Source organism: Megalopta genalis, unplaced genomic scaffold, assembly GCF_051020955.1.
Source record: "Megalopta genalis isolate 19385.01 unplaced genomic scaffold, iyMegGena1_principal scaffold0023, whole genome shotgun sequence".
Taxonomy (NCBI): Eukaryota; Metazoa; Arthropoda; class Insecta; order Hymenoptera; family Halictidae; genus Megalopta; species Megalopta genalis.
In genome coordinates this window covers 3,074,227-3,096,500 of record NW_027476093.1, presented here as the reverse complement: position 1 = coordinate 3,096,500, position 22,274 = coordinate 3,074,227, and the positions used below count along the sequence as shown (strand labels likewise).

The 22,274-nt window shown below is 44.9% G+C and overlaps 6 protein-coding genes across 7 annotated transcripts; 2 read left to right on the top strand and 4 right to left on the bottom strand.

Annotated features, from left to right (window-relative positions):
- The first annotated feature begins 2,254 nt into the window (after window positions 1-2,254).
- On the top strand, window positions 2,255-3,547 carry LOC117217778 (putative U3 small nucleolar RNA-associated protein 11). The gene is made up of 2 exons (XM_033465615.2): window positions 2,255-2,414; window positions 2,494-3,547. Exon 2 carries the CDS (start codon window positions 2,505-2,507, stop codon window positions 3,264-3,266), a length of 762 nt encoding a protein of 253 aa, XP_033321506.1. The 5' UTR covers window positions 2,255-2,414; window positions 2,494-2,504; the 3' UTR covers window positions 3,267-3,547.
- On the bottom strand, window positions 3,268-4,577 carry LOC117217786 (uncharacterized; the record flags this gene model as incomplete). The annotated part of the gene is made up of 4 exons (XM_033465626.2): window positions 3,268-3,976; window positions 4,036-4,126; window positions 4,195-4,281; window positions 4,397-4,577. Coding segments are annotated over 4 exons (777 nt in total), but the record flags the coding sequence as incomplete, so codon positions are not given.
- Window positions 4,578-4,897: 320 nt separating this feature from the next.
- On the bottom strand, window positions 4,898-6,631 carry LOC117217841 (uncharacterized). Its single transcript, XM_033465689.2, has 3 exons — window positions 6,127-6,631; window positions 5,533-5,681; window positions 4,898-5,447 (listed from the first exon to the last, which is right to left on the bottom strand). The coding sequence occupies exons 1-3, from the start codon at window positions 6,515-6,517 to the stop codon at window positions 5,271-5,273; spliced, it is 717 nt and encodes a 238-aa protein (XP_033321580.2). The 5' UTR covers window positions 6,518-6,631; the 3' UTR covers window positions 4,898-5,270.
- Window positions 6,632-6,725: 94 nt separating this feature from the next.
- LOC117217840 (uncharacterized) lies at window positions 6,726-8,616 on the bottom strand. The gene is made up of 4 exons (XM_033465688.2): window positions 8,478-8,616; window positions 8,098-8,382; window positions 7,153-7,525; window positions 6,726-6,892 (listed from the first exon to the last, which is right to left on the bottom strand). Exons 1-4 carry the CDS (start codon window positions 8,578-8,580, stop codon window positions 6,781-6,783), a joined length of 873 nt encoding a protein of 290 aa, XP_033321579.2. The 5' UTR covers window positions 8,581-8,616; the 3' UTR covers window positions 6,726-6,780.
- A 442-nt stretch (window positions 8,617-9,058) lies between these two features.
- On the bottom strand, window positions 9,059-15,218 carry LOC117217836 (uncharacterized). Its single transcript, XM_033465684.2, has 6 exons — window positions 14,532-15,218; window positions 13,102-13,192; window positions 12,636-12,818; window positions 12,424-12,513; window positions 11,152-11,320; window positions 9,059-10,587 (listed from the first exon to the last, which is right to left on the bottom strand). Exons 1-6 carry the CDS (start codon window positions 14,754-14,756, stop codon window positions 9,483-9,485), a joined length of 1,863 nt encoding a protein of 620 aa, XP_033321575.2. The 5' UTR covers window positions 14,757-15,218; the 3' UTR covers window positions 9,059-9,482.
- Window positions 14,139-21,836, top strand: LOC117217839 (uncharacterized). 2 transcript variants are annotated; one of them, XM_076527473.1, is made up of 5 exons: window positions 14,139-14,557; window positions 18,008-18,221; window positions 18,770-18,997; window positions 19,649-19,853; window positions 20,311-21,836. In XM_076527473.1, the coding sequence occupies exons 2-5, from the start codon at window positions 18,140-18,142 to the stop codon at window positions 20,807-20,809; spliced, it is 1,014 nt and encodes a 337-aa protein (XP_076383588.1). In that variant the 5' UTR covers window positions 14,139-14,557; window positions 18,008-18,139; the 3' UTR covers window positions 20,810-21,836. The 2 variants fall into 2 exon arrangements, with proteins under 2 accessions (XP_076383588.1, XP_033321578.1); XM_033465687.2 differs by having other exon boundaries at window positions 17,716-18,221.
- Window positions 21,837-22,274: the final 438 nt, after the last annotated feature.

Here is a 22,274-nt window from a genome sequence, read left to right as displayed (position 1 = left end):
ATTGTATGTTTGTTTGTTTGTTTCATTGGTTTATTTGTTTGTTAGTTAGTTAGTTTGTTTGTTTCATTTGTTTCTTTCTTAGTTTGTTTGTTAGTTTGTTAGTTAGTTAGTTAATTTGTTTGTTTGTTTGTTTGATTGGTTTGTTTGTTTGGTTGTTTGTTTGGTTTGTATGTTTGTTTGTTTTGTTGTTTTATTGGTTTGTATGTTTGTTTGTTTGGTTGTTTGGTTGGATTGTATGTTTGTTTGTTTTGTTGTTTGATTGGTTTGTATGTTTGTTTGTTTTGTTGTTTGGTTTGTATGTTTGTTTGTTTGGTTGTTTGATTTGTTCGTATGTTAATTTGTTTGGTTGTTGCCTTGCATTGCCCCTTGCCCCTTACCCCTTGCCCCATGCCCCTTGCCTGTGCCCATGCCCCTTGCACCTTGCACCTTGCACCTTTCACCTTGCCCCTTGCCTCTTGCCATGCCTTGCCCATCCCCTTGCCCCTTGCCTTGCCTTGCCTTCCCCTTGCCTATCCTTGCATTTCCCCTTACCTTGCCCCTTGCCTTGCCCCTTGTCTTGTCCCTTATCTTGTCCCTTGCCTTGCCCCTTGCCTTGCCACGTGCCTTGCCCCTTGGCTTGCCTCCTGCCTTGCCCCTTGCCTTGGCTCGCCTTCCTGTAACAAATGCCTCCCGTTTCTCCCTCTTTCTCTCTCTCTCTCATTCGCTGTCTCACTCCCTCCCGATCTTAATTTTAGCCAAGGCCAAGCGACTCGATGAATTCTGCGAAACCTAATCAAAACACTGCCCCCCCCCCCCCCGTATCGCATTACACTCTCCTGGCATTCGTACAATCATCGTTCGGAAAATTACGACGCACATTTATTCACAGAATATGTAACCTTCTAATATTGTAACATTAACGCTACACATCCATCGCCGTTCATCCAACGGCCGGCTTCAAAAAATATAAGCAGTATCTTGAATCGTTTCGCTAGGGTTCGCATAAATTAACTTAACATTACTTGAAGAAATGAATTGTATATTTGCATGCGATTGATGAGCAGCACTTGTGTTTTTTTTATTCTATTTGTTCGAATGAAATAAAGTGAAATGAAAATGAAACGTTTTCATTACTTCTCGGTTTACCTAATAAATTTCTATTGTTATATCATAATGGTTTACTTTAAATTCATAGTTTTATTACATCTCAATATTATATCTGTCATCATAGATTTGTTTGAACAAATTTTAAGGGGATTATAATTGATATAAGAACATATTTTACTAGTATACATTTTAATACTTAATTAGTATTACCGTCAGTTTTAAATCAGCCATATAAATTATCAATCAAATAATTTACCTAGCTCGAATCGGTAAATAATAATAATAAAGCTAGAAACTTGTATTGATCGATTCAAAACGTTAGTTAAATTTCAAAATTATAACGTCAAATTTAACGTTATAAATTCAAATTATAATTTGCGTCGTTGTGTTGTTTCTTAACGTGATTATGATTCGGTAGATTCCCCCATACAGTTGATTTAGATTTTGGTGTCCAAGTTTTGACAAATTCAATGTTCTTATGCGACTCTGCAATCTGCATATGCCTTGGTCCTCGGTCGGTTTTAGCCAACAGTTTCAACATTTTGCCGCTACATCAAGTGGCGTTGTACCGATAGAGGAATGGAGCTTCATTGTTTTTCCAACAGTGGCGCCATATATGCGGAATGTAGAGTCACTTGAAAACATTAATGGCCATCTGATTACCACGTTTTCAGATCGTTAGAGGAATTAATTAAAAAGTAAAAACTTGAAGAACGTTGAACCAGCGAAAACGTGTATTTGGAATAGTTTTTCAATCCAAAATCAAAGGACTTTTTTGAAAAAAGGAATCCAACAACTGCTTATACGCTGGTAAAAGTTGTTTGAAATATGCTGCAAATTATTAGCTTTATTAAAATCTAGGATTTGTTTAATAAATAAATGTTTTTCTCCAATAAAGACAACGAAACATTTTTCATTACTTTTCGGTTTACTTAATAAATTTCTATTGCTACGTTATAATGGCTTACTTTAAATTCATAGTTTTATTACATCTCTCATTATAGATTTGTTTGGACAAATTGTAAGGGGATATAATTGATGGATGGATTTGATATGATATGATATATATGTATATCGTCCCACGCTACGGATCAAGCAGGAGTAGAACCGATTTCTGTAGTCAAACTCTAGATGGCTCTATTCACGAAAGCCCTTCGGTGGTATAGTACTACATATTGTCGCCTGGTGTCAACTCCCAAGGAATTTTAATTTGTAATCATTACGGTTATGTTCTTCGGTGTTGTCGCAGTATTAATGATAAACCGATACAATTATTCCTTTTAGAAAAAGTGTTTGGGTAGATTGTTTAGGCATTTCCTAAAATTCCGGTAAGAGAATTTATCCCACGTTATCGCAATTATATATATATATATTTTCGTATTGATCTTATAATATAACCACTTTTAGAAGTAAGAATCATGTCTTCGTGGAAGAAAGCAGCGAAATCAACGCAAAAATCTCATAGAGAGAGACATCAACCCGAGTCTCGTAATCATTTAGGTATTCTGGAGAAGAAAAGAGATTACGTTGCCAGGGCCAAAGATTACCAAGAGAAACAAAAAACATTGAAGCTTCTACGTAAACGTGCCCTGAATAAAAATCCAGACGAGTTTTACTGTCACATGATCAACTCTAAGATCGAAAACGGAGTGCATAGAGAAAAAAGCAAAGACGATTCTTCGACTCCGGACCAAATAAAGTTGATGGAGACTCAAGATATTCGCTACGTTTCTCATAAGAGAACCATAGAAGCTAAGAAGATAGACAAGCTACAAAGTCGGTTACATATGATCGATGCTGCGAACGAGATTCCAAACAAGCACATATTCTTTCTGGACGATTCGGAAGAAATGAAAAACTTTGATTTAGCAAAAAGGCTGGACACGCATCCGGCGCTAATAAATAGACGTACGAATAGGCCCAAGTTGAGCAGATTAAAGGGCATGAAGATGCCGGAAATAGATGTAAAAACATTGAATAAAATTGAACAGCAAAAACATATGTCTTACAAAGAGTTGGAAAAAAGGATCGACAGAGAACGCGAGTTGACTATCGTCCAGCAGAAGTTAGAAATGCAAAGAGCATTGAAAGATAAGAAGATTACTAAACCTAAACTAATATCCAAAGGCACTAAGGATTCTGCTCCGATATACAAATGGAAATTCGAAAGAAAACGATAGCTCGTATTCGGTCTCTTTTTTAATGAATCTTTTTCAAATTACTTTTCTTTTTATCTCGATCAATCTTTTTCATATTATACAACTATTTCTAATCGATTAACGCATTGTCTCCTGGCAGTTGTTTCGCAATTGTCAAGAATTTCTTATATATATATATATATACTCGCAGCTACAGATTTTCTAATAGATTTTTATTCGCGAATAAACTCGACTCGGTTTCTGCGATAAAATCTAATATTTTCTTTTGAGATTGCGATTGCTTAATAAATTATATATAATAATTAATGATTAATTAATCGATGTCTATAATTGACGTCGATACAGTTCCCGGTATCGTTATTATTTCCACATCCGATGTCGTTTCTTCGGTTTCTACTTTGGGTGGCATCGTCGTAATCATCGTTGACGGTTTCATAGCGGTGGTCGTCGTGCTCGTCGTTGTCGTCGTTGTCGTCGTCCGACTGCTGGGCATTGCTGGCATTCCAGGTTTCATCGTGGAGGTTGTTGCAGCCGTCGCTTTAGTAGCAGTGGTATTGCCCGTCGTTACGGTCGTAACATTGCTCGTCGTTTTTGTAGTAGCATTGGCCATCGTTTTCGTAGTGGCAGTGCTCGTCGTTACAGGAACCGTTGATATGCTAACGCAATCGTAGTTTAGTTGCCATATTCGTTTCTTCGCGTAGATATCCAGTCGAAGGCAAACCGTGATCGATCTTAAAGAAGAACGTTTAACGACCGTGCGCTCGATATTATCCAAATATCGAAAGCTTACCTAGAGAATTGATTCAGTTCCAAAACATTTATACAGGCGGTCGAGAAGAGACAGCCGGGTACATCGATGCAAAACTTCAATGGCCTGTAATCTGTAAAACGATGACATTAAGACCAGAAAAATTGTATTTTAAAAAACATAACGATACCACCGTGTCACCTGTAACTTTTCTAGATTTGATTACATCCGAATTCAACGTCACGTCAATTTTTACTCCGTTTCCCTGGTAGATAAAGTTGACGCACACTGTACAAAATGATAAAAAATTTCACTAATGTACTCGTTCGACGCGAACGATTAAAATAATTACCACCATATCGGGAAGAATAAACGTTACTAAATCAAATATCTATGAACTTACGATTTTTCTCAGCCTTAACGAATAAAATTGTAACAATCTGGCAACAAGAATACGCATAAGGCACCGAAGAGGTACAAGATGGCCGAATATTCGTCACCGTTTTGTAAGCCAAGAATCCTTTCGGAATTGGAAACCCTGCCGCACAATCAACGGATATGTAAACCCTATTTTTGATTTCAAAAAATTATGGAATCGATCACGAAACAAAAATGTACACAAGTAAACACCAACTTTCTTCTACGATAGCACCGGGCCAGCGAAAGGAGAAGTGCAACCAAAACGAAATTAGGGCGCTGCATATTCGAGAATTCATGCCGAGCGTATTCCAATGCACGTTTTATTATGGTGCACTCGCTACTCGATTACCGGTACAGGTTACATATCTCCTAATTTCAGCGAGCACCACATATTGTTCCAGTAACAATATTGTCAGATTTGGCCTCGGGTCGGTGATTTCCCTATAGAATGTGCAGGATGCTGGTCGAGGTAGAACATACAAACTTTTTACCGCATCCGTTTATTCGTTTTATACGCTTTCTCTCTTATATGTAATAATTATTTATAATGATTGTTTTATCTGAAACGCATTAATTACATTATCTACGTCTAAACTACATTTCTTGATAAAGAATATAATGAATATCAAAAAAAAAATTTCGTTTTTATAGTGCAGCATTCCTAAATCGATCGACAAAGACCTGTGCAAGTACGATCTAGTTATAACAAACGATAAATAATATAATTATCGCATTATTCTTTCCATACAAAAAGAATATAATAAAAAAACATTGTCATGCTGAGAATGGCACCGGTTGCGCATAATTTGAGCAATTAGGTTGTTCACCCAGGTTATAAACAGAACACTTGCGTTTTCTCACAAATCGAGTATATCGTCGTCGTCGTCGTCGTCGTCGTCGTCGTCGTAATCGTAATCGTCCTCTTCCGCTCCGTCGTCGTCTGGTAAAAATTCTACTTGACCTATTCCTCCTCCATCCTCTGGCTTCACCAGAGCTAAACCGTTGGAACCGAATCTGAGGCAATCCAATCCAACCTGGAAACGAACACGTCCACAATGAACCGAGTAACGGGATACGTATCTTCCTATAGTTCGAAGAAATTAGACTCAAACAACTTACTTTGAATAACGTGGTTTCTCTGAATTTTCCCTCCATGTTTACGCACATGTGAACGTTCCTTCCTTGGAAATAAATGTTGTAGAACCTGATGCAAGCCTTCACGATCGGCAGTCGTGGCACCGGTACGCATATCGGGCGAGGATTTTTGCCTAAAAATTGTCTTTACGTTACTGTTGCGCTTCGACGCGACTTCTAACTTGTTCCGACGTCGTTCGTAGACCAAAAGAAACGCTCCGTCGTGTAGAGTAATTAAATGTTCTGCCACATGTTTAGTTTTTTACATAAATTGTAAAATATTTGTACGATCTTATACGCCTTTTTAACTTTAAAAGAACATTGTTCAACGATGTTTCAGCACCGATAATACGATATTAAAGCATATTACCTTGTATAGCAAAGTTTGCACGGAATACAACCGTACCATGTAAGTTAGAACTGCGTAAACGTTAAACACAAAATGTCTTTAGGGTTGATGTTTCAAGTTCTTCTTCGAGATTGATTTTCTTGAAAATTACGCGTAAAAAGTTTCCTATCAGATTTATACGTCGTCGAGAAACTATCGGGAACATTCGCTCAAAGTTTGTCAAAACATACCGGAAACCGTTCTCGTGTACAGAACTCTGTCGTTCATCGAAACTTTTGCGGTGAAGCTGAACTCGTCGGCATCGTAAGACACGTTCACGCAAGCCTTTTGCTTCCAGGTGTTGTATAAAATCTTGGAGCAGCATCCGCAGAGACCACCGCCGCATTGACAAGGACCTTGCCTGGTCGCGGTGACCTGGCTACTCTGGTTCGTCGTCGTAGCATTGTCGGCTTGTTTCAGCGACCATGTTAATTCCGTTACGTTCTTCGAGTACTTCCTCGAAGATACATTTTTCACAGAATTCGCTGACCCCTCTTCTCGTTCGACGGTCCTCTTGCCAACACTTTCGGTAGAGCTTCGGACAATGAAAAGGACGAGAAAGAGCAAACGATAAATTCTCATTGTCCGATTGGGAAGTTAGTCGCTGCGAGAGGACATCTTCGATGAACGATCGAGACTCGACTGACCGGTTAACGGATCGTACATATCTGTACGAGCGACCTCGTTTTCTGGAGAAATTTAGGTTTGGCTGGAGTTGTTCGCCTATATTCGATCGTTTGGTCAATTTTTCTGGAAACCGGATCAAGGAAGAAGAAGTCGTAGAGACGGGTTTCGCCGGGAAATTGAAAGTATATTCACCAGGAGGTTGCGGTTCGAACCGATTTCTACGAGATACAGTCGAGATTAAACGGTTCATCGGCAATCTCGATGTTACGCTCGACGCTGCAAGATCGAATGCTGGATCGACTCGTACGGTGAGACGAGATTTCGGATACTCTACAAACACGGTTTAAAAATACGTTACCGAGGACAGTTTTTAAATCAAATAGTTCGTACATTACAAAAACGGTATCCTAAATACTAAATTTATCTTCGTATATGTATATACACATATATATATACACGCGTATCTTAACGTTATCTACGATACAACCGTTGCGCCAAGACTCCTGTTACGCTTACGAACGATATTTAACGCGACGTTCCTATCGGTTAATTAAATAATATAAATACAACAACGAATAACAATGAGTTACGTCGATCGCAATTTGAGTTGCCCGATCTGAGCTTCCTCTTCGGGACTCAACGTCGAGGTATAATTCGCGTAGACCTCCAGATCTTGCTGTTCGAACTCCACCTCGTCGTAGACTTCGGATTCATCTACTATCGTGTGCATTTCGAGCGTCGACTGGCTGGTGTCGTTCCCGATCTGCGTCCAAGAGATACCATCGATACCCACTTTCACGCAATCGAAGTGCAAGGTCAAGATCGGTGAGCCTACGATTCGAGTTTCCAAATCGATGCAAGCGTGTAGGTTTCTTCCTTCCGTGTGCAGATCGAAGAAACGAATGCAAAAGTTCACGAAAGGTAGATAAGGCACCGGGGCGCACAGCGGCGGCGGATTTTTAGCTGTAATAATGCGGACGGAATTTAAAAAATTCTAAACAGTAAAGTAATTTTCGTAGTTTCAGTAGTTTTACGAAGCAAGCAAGCGTGCGTTGGTTAAAAATCATGGTTTTTAAAAGATCGAAGAATCGTGCTATTTAAAATTCTAAACGAAATACGTTAGTATACGAAATACGCCCCTTGTTACCTTCTTCTTTGTTTCGTTGTCATTTTTCTTATACGATTTTCTCGTAACATCGAAACTACGGAAGATTATTTGTACTTGGTTAGCGCGTGGATCTCCGTGCAAATTTTCGGTCTCGCGAATCGTTTCGTGAACATCTTTAAAAACGACAAATTTCTTGCATCGACTAGAAATTGGCTCGCGGTAACATAGAATATCGCAAAACATAGAATAATCGCGCGATTAATTTTTGTCGATACGCGCGTCCACTCGCGTTTTACAACGTTATGCGCGTAAATGCGCGAAGATCCAGTTCGTTGGGACGTTTCGAACGTAACAAAGGACGTACGGAAGACGTTTATTCGAAAAAGTTTCCTGTTCACGACTATGTTCCAAGTTGCGAGTAACTTACCGGAAAAGGTATTGGAGTAGACCTCTCTGTCGTTCATGGTGAACGCCATGTTGACGGCAAACGCAGAGGGCTCGTAGGTGAATTTCGTGCATGCTCGACGATTGAAATTCAGCGAGGTCAAATTAATGCCGGCGCAACAGGTGCATCGCGTGTTTTCGCAATGACAGGGCAGACCTCTGAACGAGACCTTGGTCGACGAAGGATCTCTGCCAGAATTTTCCAGTTCCGGCGCGAGACCGACCCCGGTGACCGGATCGTAATAAATGGCAGCGTATTTGGAAAGATCTGGCAAAGAAAAGCATTTACCGTTTAACGCTTCCGATGCGATCGATCGATCGATCGATTCGCGTTGTTTCGGCTCGACGAAATCGAATATTTACCTAGGCCGAAGCTCTTGTTTTTCAACGTAGCGGCGCGAGCGGTCCGCGTCGCGAGATACAATACGAGATACGATACGAGAACGCGCAACGTTTTAGCCCACATGATCCCTCCGAAGAGAAAGGTCCGATGCCGATCGACTCTGGTCGAAGACTGAAATTTGGCCGAGCCGCAACCTCCTTGCCAAGTGTGTCCCCAACTTCATTAATTATGCATAAACTTTCGATAGAAAGCAAGTCTGGAAGGATCGAAGGGACCGTGCGCGAAAGTGTAAACAATGTTTCTATATCGTTACCGATGTCTTTTCTGTAAGCACGCTCTTTGTAATATGCTCCGCGGTTGTGCCGTGACCGGTTAAACGAATAACAAATTACAGTAAATAACGCGCGGATCGTACAACCGATTCGTATTTGCACCAGTTGGCGCTAATCGTTTCATCGAATAGTATACATACTATACTTTCTTCGAAATTTTCCATATTTAATAGGAGCTACTTTAATTTGAATTTATCTTCTTCGAGCACGGTCTTCTTCTCTCTATTATGGAAATAATTATAATTACAAGAGCGAAATGATAAACTATGTAAAACTATACACTTTTATTAAATTCGTTTAATTGGAGTTTCAATAAATTAATTAAATAAGTACATATAAAAAAATACGTGCATGTCTTAAATAATAAAATACGCATACTAAACGATCGATTCGATATGGCTAGAGTTGTGGACGATGTTCGCAACCGTCTGATCGTGTTCGTGTTCGATTCCCGTCTTTGTAACGATCTTTTCAACGTTCTCTCCGTACTTGTCGGGAATCTCATTTACCAAAAAAAAAAGAAAAACAAAGGAAAAAGAACAAAGAAAGAATTCATCAGTCTCGAATATTTCTTAACCTAGCCAACGGTGCGACCCGTTTGCTCGACAAAGTTCCTCCATGACGAGAATCCTGTCGAATCGCCCGATCGATTGGATGTTGAATTATCGAATTACTGGCACGACATTTGTGAATTCAAAGCCTCACGACGTTGCTCTGCCGGCCGCTTCTCGAGTGCCTACTCCTCGCCAAAAGTCCGCTGAGACCAAGCTCGTAGTCGTCGTCGTCTGCTTCGGAGGACTCGTGAGACTTCTTCACCTTCCTTTTCTTCGCGTCTTCCTTGTCATCGTAAACGAGCGCACTGATCACAGCGTCCTCCGCCTCCTCGTCGTCGTCGTCATCGTCTAGATCCTCCAGGTCCTCGGCTTTCTCGTCTTCGTCTTCTCCGTACTCTTGCTCGGATCCTTCCCCTTTCTCGTCTTCGTCGTCGTCTTCCTCCTCGCTATCTTTCTCATCGTCGTCAGCACCCAAGAGTTCTTCTTCTTCGTCGTCGTCGTCATCGTCGTCGTCCAAGATATCGTCGTCGTCGTCGTCGTCGCCACCTTTCAACGGTTTCTTTTTCTTCTTCTTGTCGGTCTCGTTCTCGATCGCGTTGATACTGGTGCTAGCGAGACTAGGCTTTTTGTTCGCTTCCGGTACCACCGTCGCCTTCTTCGACGGAAATTTTCCGGGCTTCGTGTACGCTACCACTTTGTTCGACGGCTCTGTGACAATCTCTTCGGACAGGTTCACCGGTTCGGTAACGCTGAACTCGCCCGAGTCCTCTGCGACAGTGTCCTGCACCTCAACATTCTGGACCGGTATGTACAGGTTGTCCTCGCTGCTGTCTCCTGCGCTATCCCCAGCGGTTGGCGCTTGGTCAGTGCCCGAGGGTGCCGCGAGTGTAGGCTTTGTCAGAAGCGGGATCGTGAATTGAAGGAGAGGCGCGGCTGTGGTGACCTTCGGCTTCTTCGTTGTAGTTTCATCGTCGCCGGTGATGATGTCCAGCAAAGCTCCGAATCCAAGAACATCGTCGTCGTCCTCGTCGTCTTCGTCCTCGGCCGACGAATTCGGTACAGAATTGGTCAGCGGAGAAACCTCCGCAGGGTCACCGGCATCGTTGTCTTCGTCGTCGTCGTCGTCGTCGTCCTCGTCGGAACCCAGGCCGAAGAAGTCGTCGTCGTCATCTTCGTCCGGCGTTTCTGTTTCCACCACCGGCAGCGGCTCTGCCGGGCGCAGTTTCAGGCCATCGGGACCAAATCTATAATTTCGATGAAATATTTTAGTTCCACCACTTTTTAACGGTATATTCTCTGTCTCTGCTAGTTCGAGGCTAATAATCTAAAATCGCCGTGTTTCTAGTCGAGTATTCGGATTCGCATTCTTCGGAAACGAGTAGATTGCGATCGTATCGGTGCAAGGCCCCTTTCTGCTCGTTCAGCGAAAAAAGAAGCGTTATCGTTTTTCAACAACCGTATCGTTTACTGGTCAAATCGATCGTTAAGACGAGTTAGAGTTTAGTTAATTTATAGTAATTTTATAATTCGTTTCGCTCGTCTTAACGAGATTCGATTCTCGACAAGTAACAAGATTAGAAAAACGGTTGCTACGATAAATCTTGCCTCCTCCTTCTTTCATTCGTCGTTGAACGAACTTGTCCGAACGTTGAGATACGTTGAAAAAAAAGGTTTCGCAGGGCCATTTATAAATGGCCAAGGTTCGGTTCGATTCACAATACCTTTGTCGGATTTGTGTAAAACTATTCGCGAACAAACGCGTCTCTGTCTCGTTTTTCTCTCAATTCCGTAAAAATGCGATCGATTACCTGAAACAGCTGACTCGTAGACTAGCTTCCAGTTCCGTCGACGACTGCAGCTCCAACCCGAGGCACGCCTTGAAGTGGTTCTTGGCTTCGCGTTGGATCGAGTAGATCCTGCCGCAGAATTTCGTGAATCCTCCAGGTAACGGGACGCACACGGGTCTCGGGCTCTTACCTGTAAATTAGGCCGGCGCCGTTGTTAATTGCTCGAATCTAACCTTTTTAGAAAACGCATTCCTTCGTGGGATCGTTTATTAATGTATGCGAAACTTTCACCTTGGCGCGCGCGTTCCATCCGTAACGGCCGGACGACGACACCTATGCGTTACGAATAACTTTGTTCCGACGCGACGCGGTGACACCGAACACGCCCGGTGCTTATACGTCGAGAAGAAATTTATTTTTTCGAGACCGCGCGGACCACCGACCGGTAAAAAAAAATAGGCTGTTCGCCTTTGCGCGCGAAGGATCGGTGAAAGTCGAAATGTGTTTCTCGAATCTGGAGGGGCAGTCGGAAGAACCGCTTAACGGTTAAGGCTATTTTCGGGCAATCGGTTCTTTTTATCGACACGCGGAGAACGGTTCTCGATATGTAACGAGAAAGGATCTGGAAGGAATTCTCGATATTTCGAAGCTGCGAGAGACGTCGATGTTTCCTAATTTTTTAGTTTAGTGCGAGCGAACGCGACCAGTAATTCTTTCTCATGTTTTATGATTTATTTTACAGCTACAGCGATTAGAACTTTGTCGTTCGTAATTTCCTATAGGAAAAACAAAATCGATGTACGATAAATATACGCGTATATCGCGCGTCGCTGTATTTTCTCCGATGGTAAAACATATCGATAAGAGAATTCTAGATCGAAAGAAACGAATAACGTATGCGTATTCCATGAATTCTGTTTGAAATCTTCGTCACGATTTCGGCTCGTTGATACGAGGTAAACGATCGATGGATCGATTTCAACTAAAACAGTTGTATATTAAAGGATGAACTAAATGAACGTTGATTACCAGACCGTAGATTTTCAGATTAAATTAGATCGAACGAGTAGGTGAAATTTCAAACAGCGGAGAGATTTCATTTAAAAAGAAACAATTGAAAAATACTTGTGCATTATTTTCGACGCGCTAAGATTATTAAGATAATTAACGAAAATTCTACTCTGACCGTCTTCGTTTTCGTTGAAATCAACGAAGAAAAATGATATATCGCGCAAAGATTCGCGGTCTATCGCGATAGAGGAAACTTGAAAATATATATATATATATATTTACCATTTACGATGGTGCTGGTCAAAATGTTGTCACCGAAGCTAAGCTGCACCGCCAAATTGTCCCCTTGGAGATACTGCAAGGACGCGCATCCTAAAATCGAAGAATCCATTTCGTGCAATTAGTTGCTCGGTGAGCACAGTTCGGAAAGCAAGCATTGGCGCGTCGTGAACCATGATTCTAATACCTTCGATCGAATCACGGAACAATTTTACCTGGTCCCTGCAACTGCACCAACGGTATATGGAAGTCCCGGCAACAGTTGCATATGTTCTCGTTGCAAGTGCAATATCTGTTGACGTTATCGGTCGCTTGTTTCAACGACAGCGTCGATATACCAACGTTGCTCTGTTTCGAACCACCGTTCGCGATGGCTCGCTGCTCGGTTCGATTACGATCTATAAAAATAAAAAATAAAAAATCTCTCGGTATCGTATTTCTAATATATTTTATTTATAAATCTAAGCAACGTACGTTTACATTCTTTTACGTAAGAAAATATGAAAGTCGATCGCACGTTGCACGGATAATCGACGCTTTGAGCCACGAAGCGCGAAGAAACCTTCTACATCCTATACGGTATGTCATCCGCGGTGAGTTCCGATACGCTAATATAATTATTACCTTTGCTTCCCTTTCAGCGGAGAAATCGATCAAAACAAGTATGAAAAGTCGTATTACCGATAACTCTGCCGTAGGCGGCGAACGCGATCAACAGCAGGATCAGCAACAGCTCGAAAACCACCGACAGCCGCATCTCGTTTTCTTCCCTCTGCAACGTAAGGATTAAGAATGAGCGATGAACGTCTCCCGTGACTGTTCCGTATGCGAGGACACGCGCGTCCATCGCTCCGATGGCAAGCTAGCCAACGTGGAGCGATTGTGCTATCAACGTTTCACGGTTTTCTTTATTTCGCGATTTCGGTGCGGCTCGAAGAAACGACGTTGCATCGGGACGCATCGATATTCTGTACGATGCCGGAGCAGCGTCCATACCAGTTGTCTGGTACGAACTACGCGCAGCCTCGACGAGACGTGCTCGCCGATTCTGACCGAGCTCCGACAGGAAATCGAACATGTATGTAATATCTATTCGAGAAAAGTAAATATTATTAGGGACGAAGAGTACTGCCTACGCGCAACCAGGCGATTACTCTATCGTCCAAATGTTCCCGTCTTCTTGCTAATTCGGATATCGCGAGTACTTAAGAAACGTTTGACCGAGAAAAGCGGCGGTGTTATAGAAGCTTTGCGTACATCTTCGAGACGAATCTTTTCATACGTTTCTTCGTCAACTCGCCTCGCGAGACGCAACCTCGAAGTTTTCGCAAGATTTCATTCGGGTCCGAAGCGGTTGTTCGAGGAAGAGGAACCCGAGATACTCGCGAATTGCTCGACAGGAAAACTAACGGAACCGCGAAGCGTGTCACACGGTACTACCGGATGCAGCGAAACGGTGTGAACAATACGATCACGTGTTACGCTCGTTAACGATAACGTATCGCGAAGGGTGAGACACGGTTACCTGTTCGCGTGGAGAGCAATCGTTTCGAGCAGAGAGAGAGAGAAAGAAAAAAGTGAGAGAGAGAGAGAGAGAGAAACACGCGGGAGAAACGATCTCTACAGTAACCTCGGGTTTCGAGCTGAGAATTCACACCGGCTCGCACAAGGTCTAGAAGCTCTTCTCAGTCGGCGACCGGTTGACCTAAATCCCGGTCACGGTCAAAGACGAGTTGCGCACCGTTCAGCTGGTACTTTGGTGACTCGAATAAGGCAGCACGTTTGCGGACGCACATGCTTCCTATTGTCATCGTGCTCGTGATTACGAGGTTGGAACGGGGAACGGTACGCCACGGTACGTTTGTTCGATCTATGGTTGCGCCGGTAGCATCGACGAGAAAAACCTGGACTACGGGATCTAGAGAGCTGCCGACGAAAGATCGCTGGATGAACGGGAAAGTGTTTTAATTCGAGCGATTCGATTCGAAAGTAACTTTGAGTTCGAGATACCCGGGAACCGATGAAAAGATCGCGCGATCGATTCGAACGAAAGTGTCCGCGAAGAGAAGAGGAGACTGTCGAGGTGTCAGAGAGCAACGACGTAGGCTCACCTGTGCGTCGACGTACGAAATCCAAGGTAAAAATGATAGAAGCCGATCGATCCTTCGAAAAAAAACGTCTCTCCTCGTCGCACCCTTCCGCTCTTTTTTCCGACTCTTCGTCTTACGGAGGCCAATGTCTAACTGAAGTTGCCGCCCAACTCCCCCCAAAGGTTTCTTTAAAAGTCGGTCAAGCCACCACCACCTACCTCGCTCGACGTTCCGATTATTAAGCATTCTAATGCACTCTACGTAAATGAGACGACGATTCCCCACCAGCGGAGGTGATCCAGACTCCGAACGCGGAACGTCGTCGTTTCGATGACGAAAGTACCGAGAGGAAGTTTTCGTTGCCTCGACGCGAACCGGTGTGGCGGTACGTGTCGCGGTTCACGTCCGGATCAACCGGTGCCGAATGTCTCGGCAATGGCCCCCGATGAACGATTTTCTCTCGAACGTCGCGTATACGACTCGCGCGATTCGAGACATCGAGATTTCGGGCTGCGACGAAAGGAGTATTCGTTATTTTGCCACATAGATTACACACGTTCGCGCGACGCGACTTCTGTGGTTTAGAAGCAAAGGAGTCCGTTGTCGGACGAGACGAACGAAGCTGAATTATCGACCAACCATGATGAGAGGATAAAGCATGGACGCGGCAAAAAGCGCGCGTACTCGAGGTTCCTGTTAACTCGACGTTCGCGTTCAGCTAGAAGTTTCGATGGACCGATTTTCTATTCGTACCACTTATGCTACCGCTCGCGAGTTTGCGATCGTTCTCGTTCGACGAGGTAGAAACTTCGACGTCGTTATCCGAAACATGTAATATTATAATTAATAGTATAAAATTGTCGCATCATTTTTTCTTTTTTTTCGCTAAACGACGCGTTGCAGCCTTTCGACCGAAGACGAAGATTTTGATACGCGAAAACCAATAATATTAATAATATATATATATCGACGCGATAAACCGTCGTACAACGATACGGTATAATTGCTACGGATCTCCCTAGCAGTTGTTCGAACATTAGAGAAAACGCGCGTTACACGCAACTCGAACCCCGTTTCCTCCGAGCAGGCAACATTTTGATATCGGGTATGGGTAAAAGTTGATCGAAGCATACTCGTCGTGCCCGTACACCGTCGTATACCGCTGTTCCTCGTTTCGTCGATGTATCTTTAATTGCGAACAATAGCGTAGATTCGTGTACACGAGTGTTGCACACGTCCCAGCACACAAACCCCGATAGCCGTGAGTCCTAATCACCAGGTCCCCACTTTGAACCGCGCGCGCGCAATTTCTACCGCTATAAATTATAACGAAAGAAAGGTGTCCATCCGTATGCGCGGTGCATCCGTAATGAACGAGACGGAAATTCTTTATTCATCGAACGCGCAGTTCGCTTTTACATGTTACAATTAACGCCGAGACGTTTCACCGACTTTTACACTGATCGTCGCTTTTGTTCCGTACATGTACAGCGATCGAACCGGGTTCTCGACGCTTGGACACGTCGTCGCGCGGTGCTCCCTTTTTCCCAAAATTCTGTCGAACGTTGCAATTTGCCAAATATTATACGTGTATCGATAATTGGTCGACCGAATTGGCGGAGACCGAAAGATATCGAAATCTCTCGATTTCTCAGACAGCTTTTCGTCGAAAGTCGTGGAAAACTGCGAGCTTTCTTTCGTTGCTCGCTCGGATGAAAAGCATTATTTAACGAATATAATATATACTAACGAATCGAAATTTTTTCAAACAATTTTTCAATCATCGTTACAGCGGTTCGGTACCAACGGTGGACTGGTTCGTTTGCCATCTAAAAATAATTCGAGTTGCTCGATCCGCCATCGCGGAAGATCTTCCGTAAGATTATTTGACGCGTCGTTGATAAAACGATCGACTGGCGACTAATCCGCGCGACAAGCGCGCGCGCGCGCGTGCGAGATAAAGATCTTTGCATTTCCGAGCGAAACGGTGTTTTGGTAATCGAGGAGGGGTCTTTCTCCGGTTAGTGGGTCGATGAAAGTAGTGGTCAGGAGTGGTTTGCCTTGGTCAACGCTCGTTCGTCGGCACGGCGATTCTACGATGGAACACGAACGTCGAAGGGCCGAATTACTTGGAATAACTATTGTCTCTCGGTTCTACCAATTTTTCTACGTATTTGCCGGCAACACGGTGTCTTCGGGAATCTAAAACCACCAATATAACCGGGGACCTGGGTAAATAACGAAGAAGCGGGTCAAGATTAAGGGAAACGCGTTTTTACCGAAGTAAACGAATCGTTTCTCTTTCAAAATTACTATTTCAACGCGCCTTCTTTATTTACGAAACGGCAAATAATCGTTTGCTGTTCCAGATACGGAAAAACGAGATCGTTTTCCAACGAGACGAGCTTCTTATTCTTTAGTGTTCGATGGAATTATTTTCGTCGAATCGATCGTCCGCGTTTTACGCATCCCTCGCCCCCATAGAAATAATGTGTCGAGAAGTTGTTTATCGTTGTTTGTTTATCGTCGTCGCGACGACGATACCGATCGCGTCGAAATAATTGGAACTCCGAAGTGTCCGAGCGTAACCATAACCGATTTTCTTCGTCCAAGCCAGCGCACGCTCCTTCCCCTTTCGTTGGACCGTCCCCACCGTGTCAAGATCGACCTGGAAAAAAGCGAAGGTACTATTTGAACGCACGCTCGGTCGGATAACGCGATGAAAATATAATTGTCGGCTGGAGGGTTGGGGGAGGAGGACGGTGGAAACGAGGAAACAGTTTCATACTATCGGGGCGGTATCTAATCGTTGCCGAGCATCGATTTCCGGCGCGAATATTACTGTTATTACGCGCCATAAAAGCGAAGCGACGTTCCGCGCGCGGCACGGACGCCGATAGCGCCAAAAAAGAAGAACCTGGCCGACGCGACGCGAGTCCGACATCGGCGAGTTCCCTCGCGCGTACCGTTTTTCGAAACACCGGCCTCGCCGGGCACGCGTACAGAAATTTTCACTTTTACTCGTCCCGAATATTCGCCGCCGATAACGAGAAACGCGCGGGATCGGTTGCGGCCGATGATGAAAATCGTCGAGGAAATCGAGGAAATCGAGGAAATCGAGAAAAAGAAAATGCTTTTCCCGCGGCGGGCCGTAAACGGTAGCCGTCGTTCGTACCGAAAAAGAACTCGGGCTCTTTTTTTTCAGTCTTGGCCCGAGACCACGGATGGGACGGTGGCGTAAGTCCTCTCTTGGTACCAGGTTGCCGAAGGAGGTCACCCGGTCACCCAGATGAGGTTCCTTGCCCGTTGTTACCTCCGCACCTCGGCCAATGGCGTGGCACCTCGGCGTCGCGGTGGCCAATCCTGTCGCCAGTTTTCGTGCCGACCGCCGACCGATCGCCGATCCGAGACCCGCGCCCGTCTTTGTGTCCAGATTTAAGCTTCTTCCTTGCTGGGCAGGATCTCCAGCCTCAGGAACGCGTGTATCCTTTTGACAGTTCTGTCGCGGCGACATCTGCGCACCGCGTTTCGTCGAATCGGCCGCCGCGAGGACCCCGACACACGTCCCCGAATAATTAATCACGCCGGAGGAATCACCGCGTCGAAGCGATCCCAGGAGGATAGACGCGATGGCTGCGAGGTTCGCGATCTCGGTGTTGCTGCTGCTGCTGACCACCGCTGTCGTCACGGTGTCTTCGGCTGGATTTCTCGGTGAGCAGACCAGTTGCGCAACCCGTGTAAACGTTTCGTGTGATTTTCGGTCTTCGATGGCCGGTTGCCGTCGGTTGCGTCCGGTGTCGAGACGAGACTCTTCCGGGTAAACGAACGCGTTCCCAGTATGCCGATCCTGCGATCTTTCGCGGACGGTATTACGATTCTCGTCGATCGCCGTTTCTGCCGCGATATACCCGGCAGATTTATCGATTAATTGCCAGGTTTTATTTCGAATTTATCGCGCGCTTCGTGGCTCGAATTCGGAGACGTCGATCGCGTCAACGTCCTGGTAAGGCGAGAAAGTACGCGGAGTCTTCGTGACGCGGATCGACGAGCTTGACACACTTCGCGCCGCGTCGCGTCCATGGTTATCGCGAATTTGAGAAAACGGTGTCAGGGGAGAAAACTTGGAAAACGTCGACGACGCGATCGATGGAAAGCACAACGATTTTTTTCATTGACTTTCGATCGACGACTTTCGTTTCGTTCCAATTTCTCTTTATAAGTTTCTCTCGAGAATCCGTTGTGTCTCGTTCCCTGGACAGAAACGCTGCTCTCGTGGGACCTGCCAGACGCTGTTGGAAGATCCACCACGGCGGAGTCCCAATGCCTCTGCCAGACCTCCAATTGTCTCTGCTGCGTCGACCTGAACCTGACGGCGACGATCGACCTGGGCGGGCCTGCCTGCATCAACGTCAAGCAGAAGGAGCAGAACGTTTCCTTGAACTTGAGCTACGGCGACAATCCTGTGCACAATGCCACCATTAAGATCGGTGAGGGACGGTCGATGTTTCGTTTCCCTAACGCACCCTTCTCTTTCGTGCTAACCTCGACGAAGAAACCGGAACTGCCAAACTTGTCGGAACGATGATTCCCGAGTGTTGTTCTTTTATTTGCATCGTAAAGGTATCGGTACTTGTCGGTAGAGTCTGGATCGTTTAAATCGATCGTGCGAAATAAAAAATATCTCTATTCCCGATGCAACGAACAGGAATCGAGTAAGAATCTATTTCCATTCTTAACGTTCTCGATAAGTTCAAAATAATCTGTCTCGGCGTTGTTCGCAGCATCTGGATTTACCGTTTTGTAACGTGCTTACTCGCATTTGTCGTAAACGCATCAAATCCGCGGTGTACTTATCGAAAACGATCGAATGGTTTGTTTAAATACTATGCTACGATACGATACGATACGATACAACAATTTCTTCGACTGTTTCCAAGTTCTAGCGTTCAAAGTTGACGTTAAACGAACTACGGCAACATTTCTAAATGTAAAATAGGTTAAATTAATCCTCGCTACATCGGACGTGGAAACTGTAAGCGAACGGTACGACACGGTCCGATCCGATCCACGTATCGCGCTGCTAAATTCAATTCGTCGAAGCAAACTTTGCTAAAGCGACCGATTCGAATGGTTCGCAGCCGATGCAGCCAACAAACCGACATGTATGAACTTGCTATCGGACCTGGCGCAAATATGCGCGAAATTCACGTCGATAAAACAAGCCGACGCTGGTTACGACGGGTGTCTGGTGATCGAACCCGCATTGTTGGGCACACCGCAAGCCACCTACCACATGGGATGCTTCAATTTCAATCGAGTGGTGCGACAAATCGAAGTCTCTGCGTGAGTACGAACTTGAAAACGTTACGCGATCCGTGCGTAATCCGTATTCGATTTCATACCTAACACCGCGATCACGGACAAATGTTCCTCTCCTTCCATTTATAGCAACACCGTTCTTACATCGTTCGTCGCTTTTTGTTTTTTCTTTTTTTTTTGTTTACTTTAGCACGAAATTCTAAACGTACGCTTTACCCTTCGAACTACGAGAGTCTAAAAACGATAAACGTTGTACAGAGATTTATCTAATTCCCGAACCATGTTGAAGCGAAATCGTGTTACAGAAGCATTTAAATTTAATCCTGTTATACGGGATTCAAGTAGGTAGTCGAGTTCAAAAATATGGAAAAGAAAATTTCATCGTAAAGATTTTAACGGATCACTACTGTCTACACCGTTCGCAAATTCTACGTTAGAAATCGTGAAATGGACGCTTTGATCGATTCAATTTCTCTCGCAGCATCACGGTGACCACGGAGCCGGTTGAAAACGGAGAAGAGGAAGACTCTCTGAACACGGAGGAGTTTATAGCAGCGGTGACGGCCAGCGCCGAACAAGGTATAGCTCTGTTCTCGCAATGGCTAGGTCTGAACTTGAACCCAAAGTTGAACCTGACCGGCAAGAACGTCGACCAAGCGGCCAGCCAGCAGCGCGCCGACGCGCCCACCACATCCAGATCCGCTCGCACCAATTGGGACCAGGAGAAGAAGAACGACGAGCGGTTCAAACAGTTGCTCAGCGCCCAAGACAACGTGCTGAAAGGATCGGCGACGATCGGTCGATCGATCGGAGCCGAGACGACGTTCGTTTATTCGAAACCCTCCGAGCTGCTCGCCGAAAAGAGTTCCGGCGATAGGAATGTCCAAGACGTCGTCTCCGATCGCCTAGCCGTGGTTCCGAAAGAGTCCAGGCGAGGTGGCAGAGCGTACAACATCCACCAACACGTAAACGAGATCTGAGAACGCTCGTTTCTCCGGTTCGACGCGATCGATCGTGGTTGAAATTTCTAATGTTCGTAGAGTTTAGAGTACCGCGCGTACACTGTATTACCATGATGCGCTCTAGGAAGGTTTATTTATTATTTTTCTTTTTTCCGTATCTTTCTCCCTCCTATCGATTCCCGACTATTATTTATCGAACGATTCGACCGACCGGGAGAATCGCGAGACGCGACGCCGTTTGGACGCGCAGTCTTTTCACCCCGACATCGTCGGATCGGCCGCGACGATCGAAACGGTACGATGCGGGATTCGTCCAACGATAGATTATCGCGCGCGCGTTCGACAGCTTAAGAATCGTCGTTTACGCGTTTCAAGGAGGCTGAACGAGACGCGCGTGCTCTCGCATCGGCTCGTCGCACAGAATGATCTCTCGCGATCGCGATCGTCTCTTTTCTCGTCGATACGAAGTCTCTTTCGTTCGATGCGGACCGTCTCGTTCCGTTGACCGAGAAACGCTGCGGATCTTCTGTTCCGCGCAAAGAAAAAGCTGCTGCCGATTGGGAAGGATACGGGCAATGCGTTCCATAGGTCGGGCGACCCGCGGCTCCATTATACGATCTATTTATTTGCGTTCGAGCCCGCATAGCAAGTAGAAAATACAGTAACATTATCGAGTGGTTCGTGCGCTCGCCAGCGAAACACTGCGCGCGTGAACGTTGTCGATGGAGTCTCCGGACTGTTCGTTTTCTGGGAGGTATGTATAATTTGCCGCGCGCATACAAAAGAATTGTATCGTGATATCGTAGATCGTTCGGTGTCTCCGATCGGACAGATATCGACTCGCTGGTCGAACGATCGATCCGGATCCCCCGGTCGAATCGGCGCAAACGGAGCAAATTAAGTTCCTTCCGATCAAAAACCGTATCAAAAACCGTGGACCAATTGTACGAGAAAAGAAAGTTTTACAGAGGAATCTTTGTAATCGCCAATCATTGTAACATCGTCGTAACGTGGAAGATGAATCAATAAAGCCAAAAAGACAACAGTTCGATCCCCTTCGTTCGTCCGGTCCCCTCCATCTCTCTCTCTCTCTCTCTCGCTCTCTCTCTCTCTCACCCCCTCTCTTTCTCTCTTTCGACGAATCGTGGTTGTTCTTGCGTCGATCGACGCGCGTTCTCACCCTGGAGTGATTAATTCTAACTTAATTATCGTCGCTTCGATCCATGGAAGACAAAGAAAGTTGCTGCAAACGCGTTCTTCGTCCGCGATGCCGACTCCTCGTTGGAGGATGGAAGGATAAAGAAACGTCGCGAGCGTGATTCGGCGCTCGGAAACAAAAAGGAAAACGTGTCTCGTTGTTAGAATTAATTTCTCCGCTCAGGTTGCGGAAACACGACACCTTAAGTCTAATTTAACGATTAGTCGCTTGTTACGTTGGCTGCTTCGATATCTTTAAAAGTTGATATAAGAAATATATAATTAT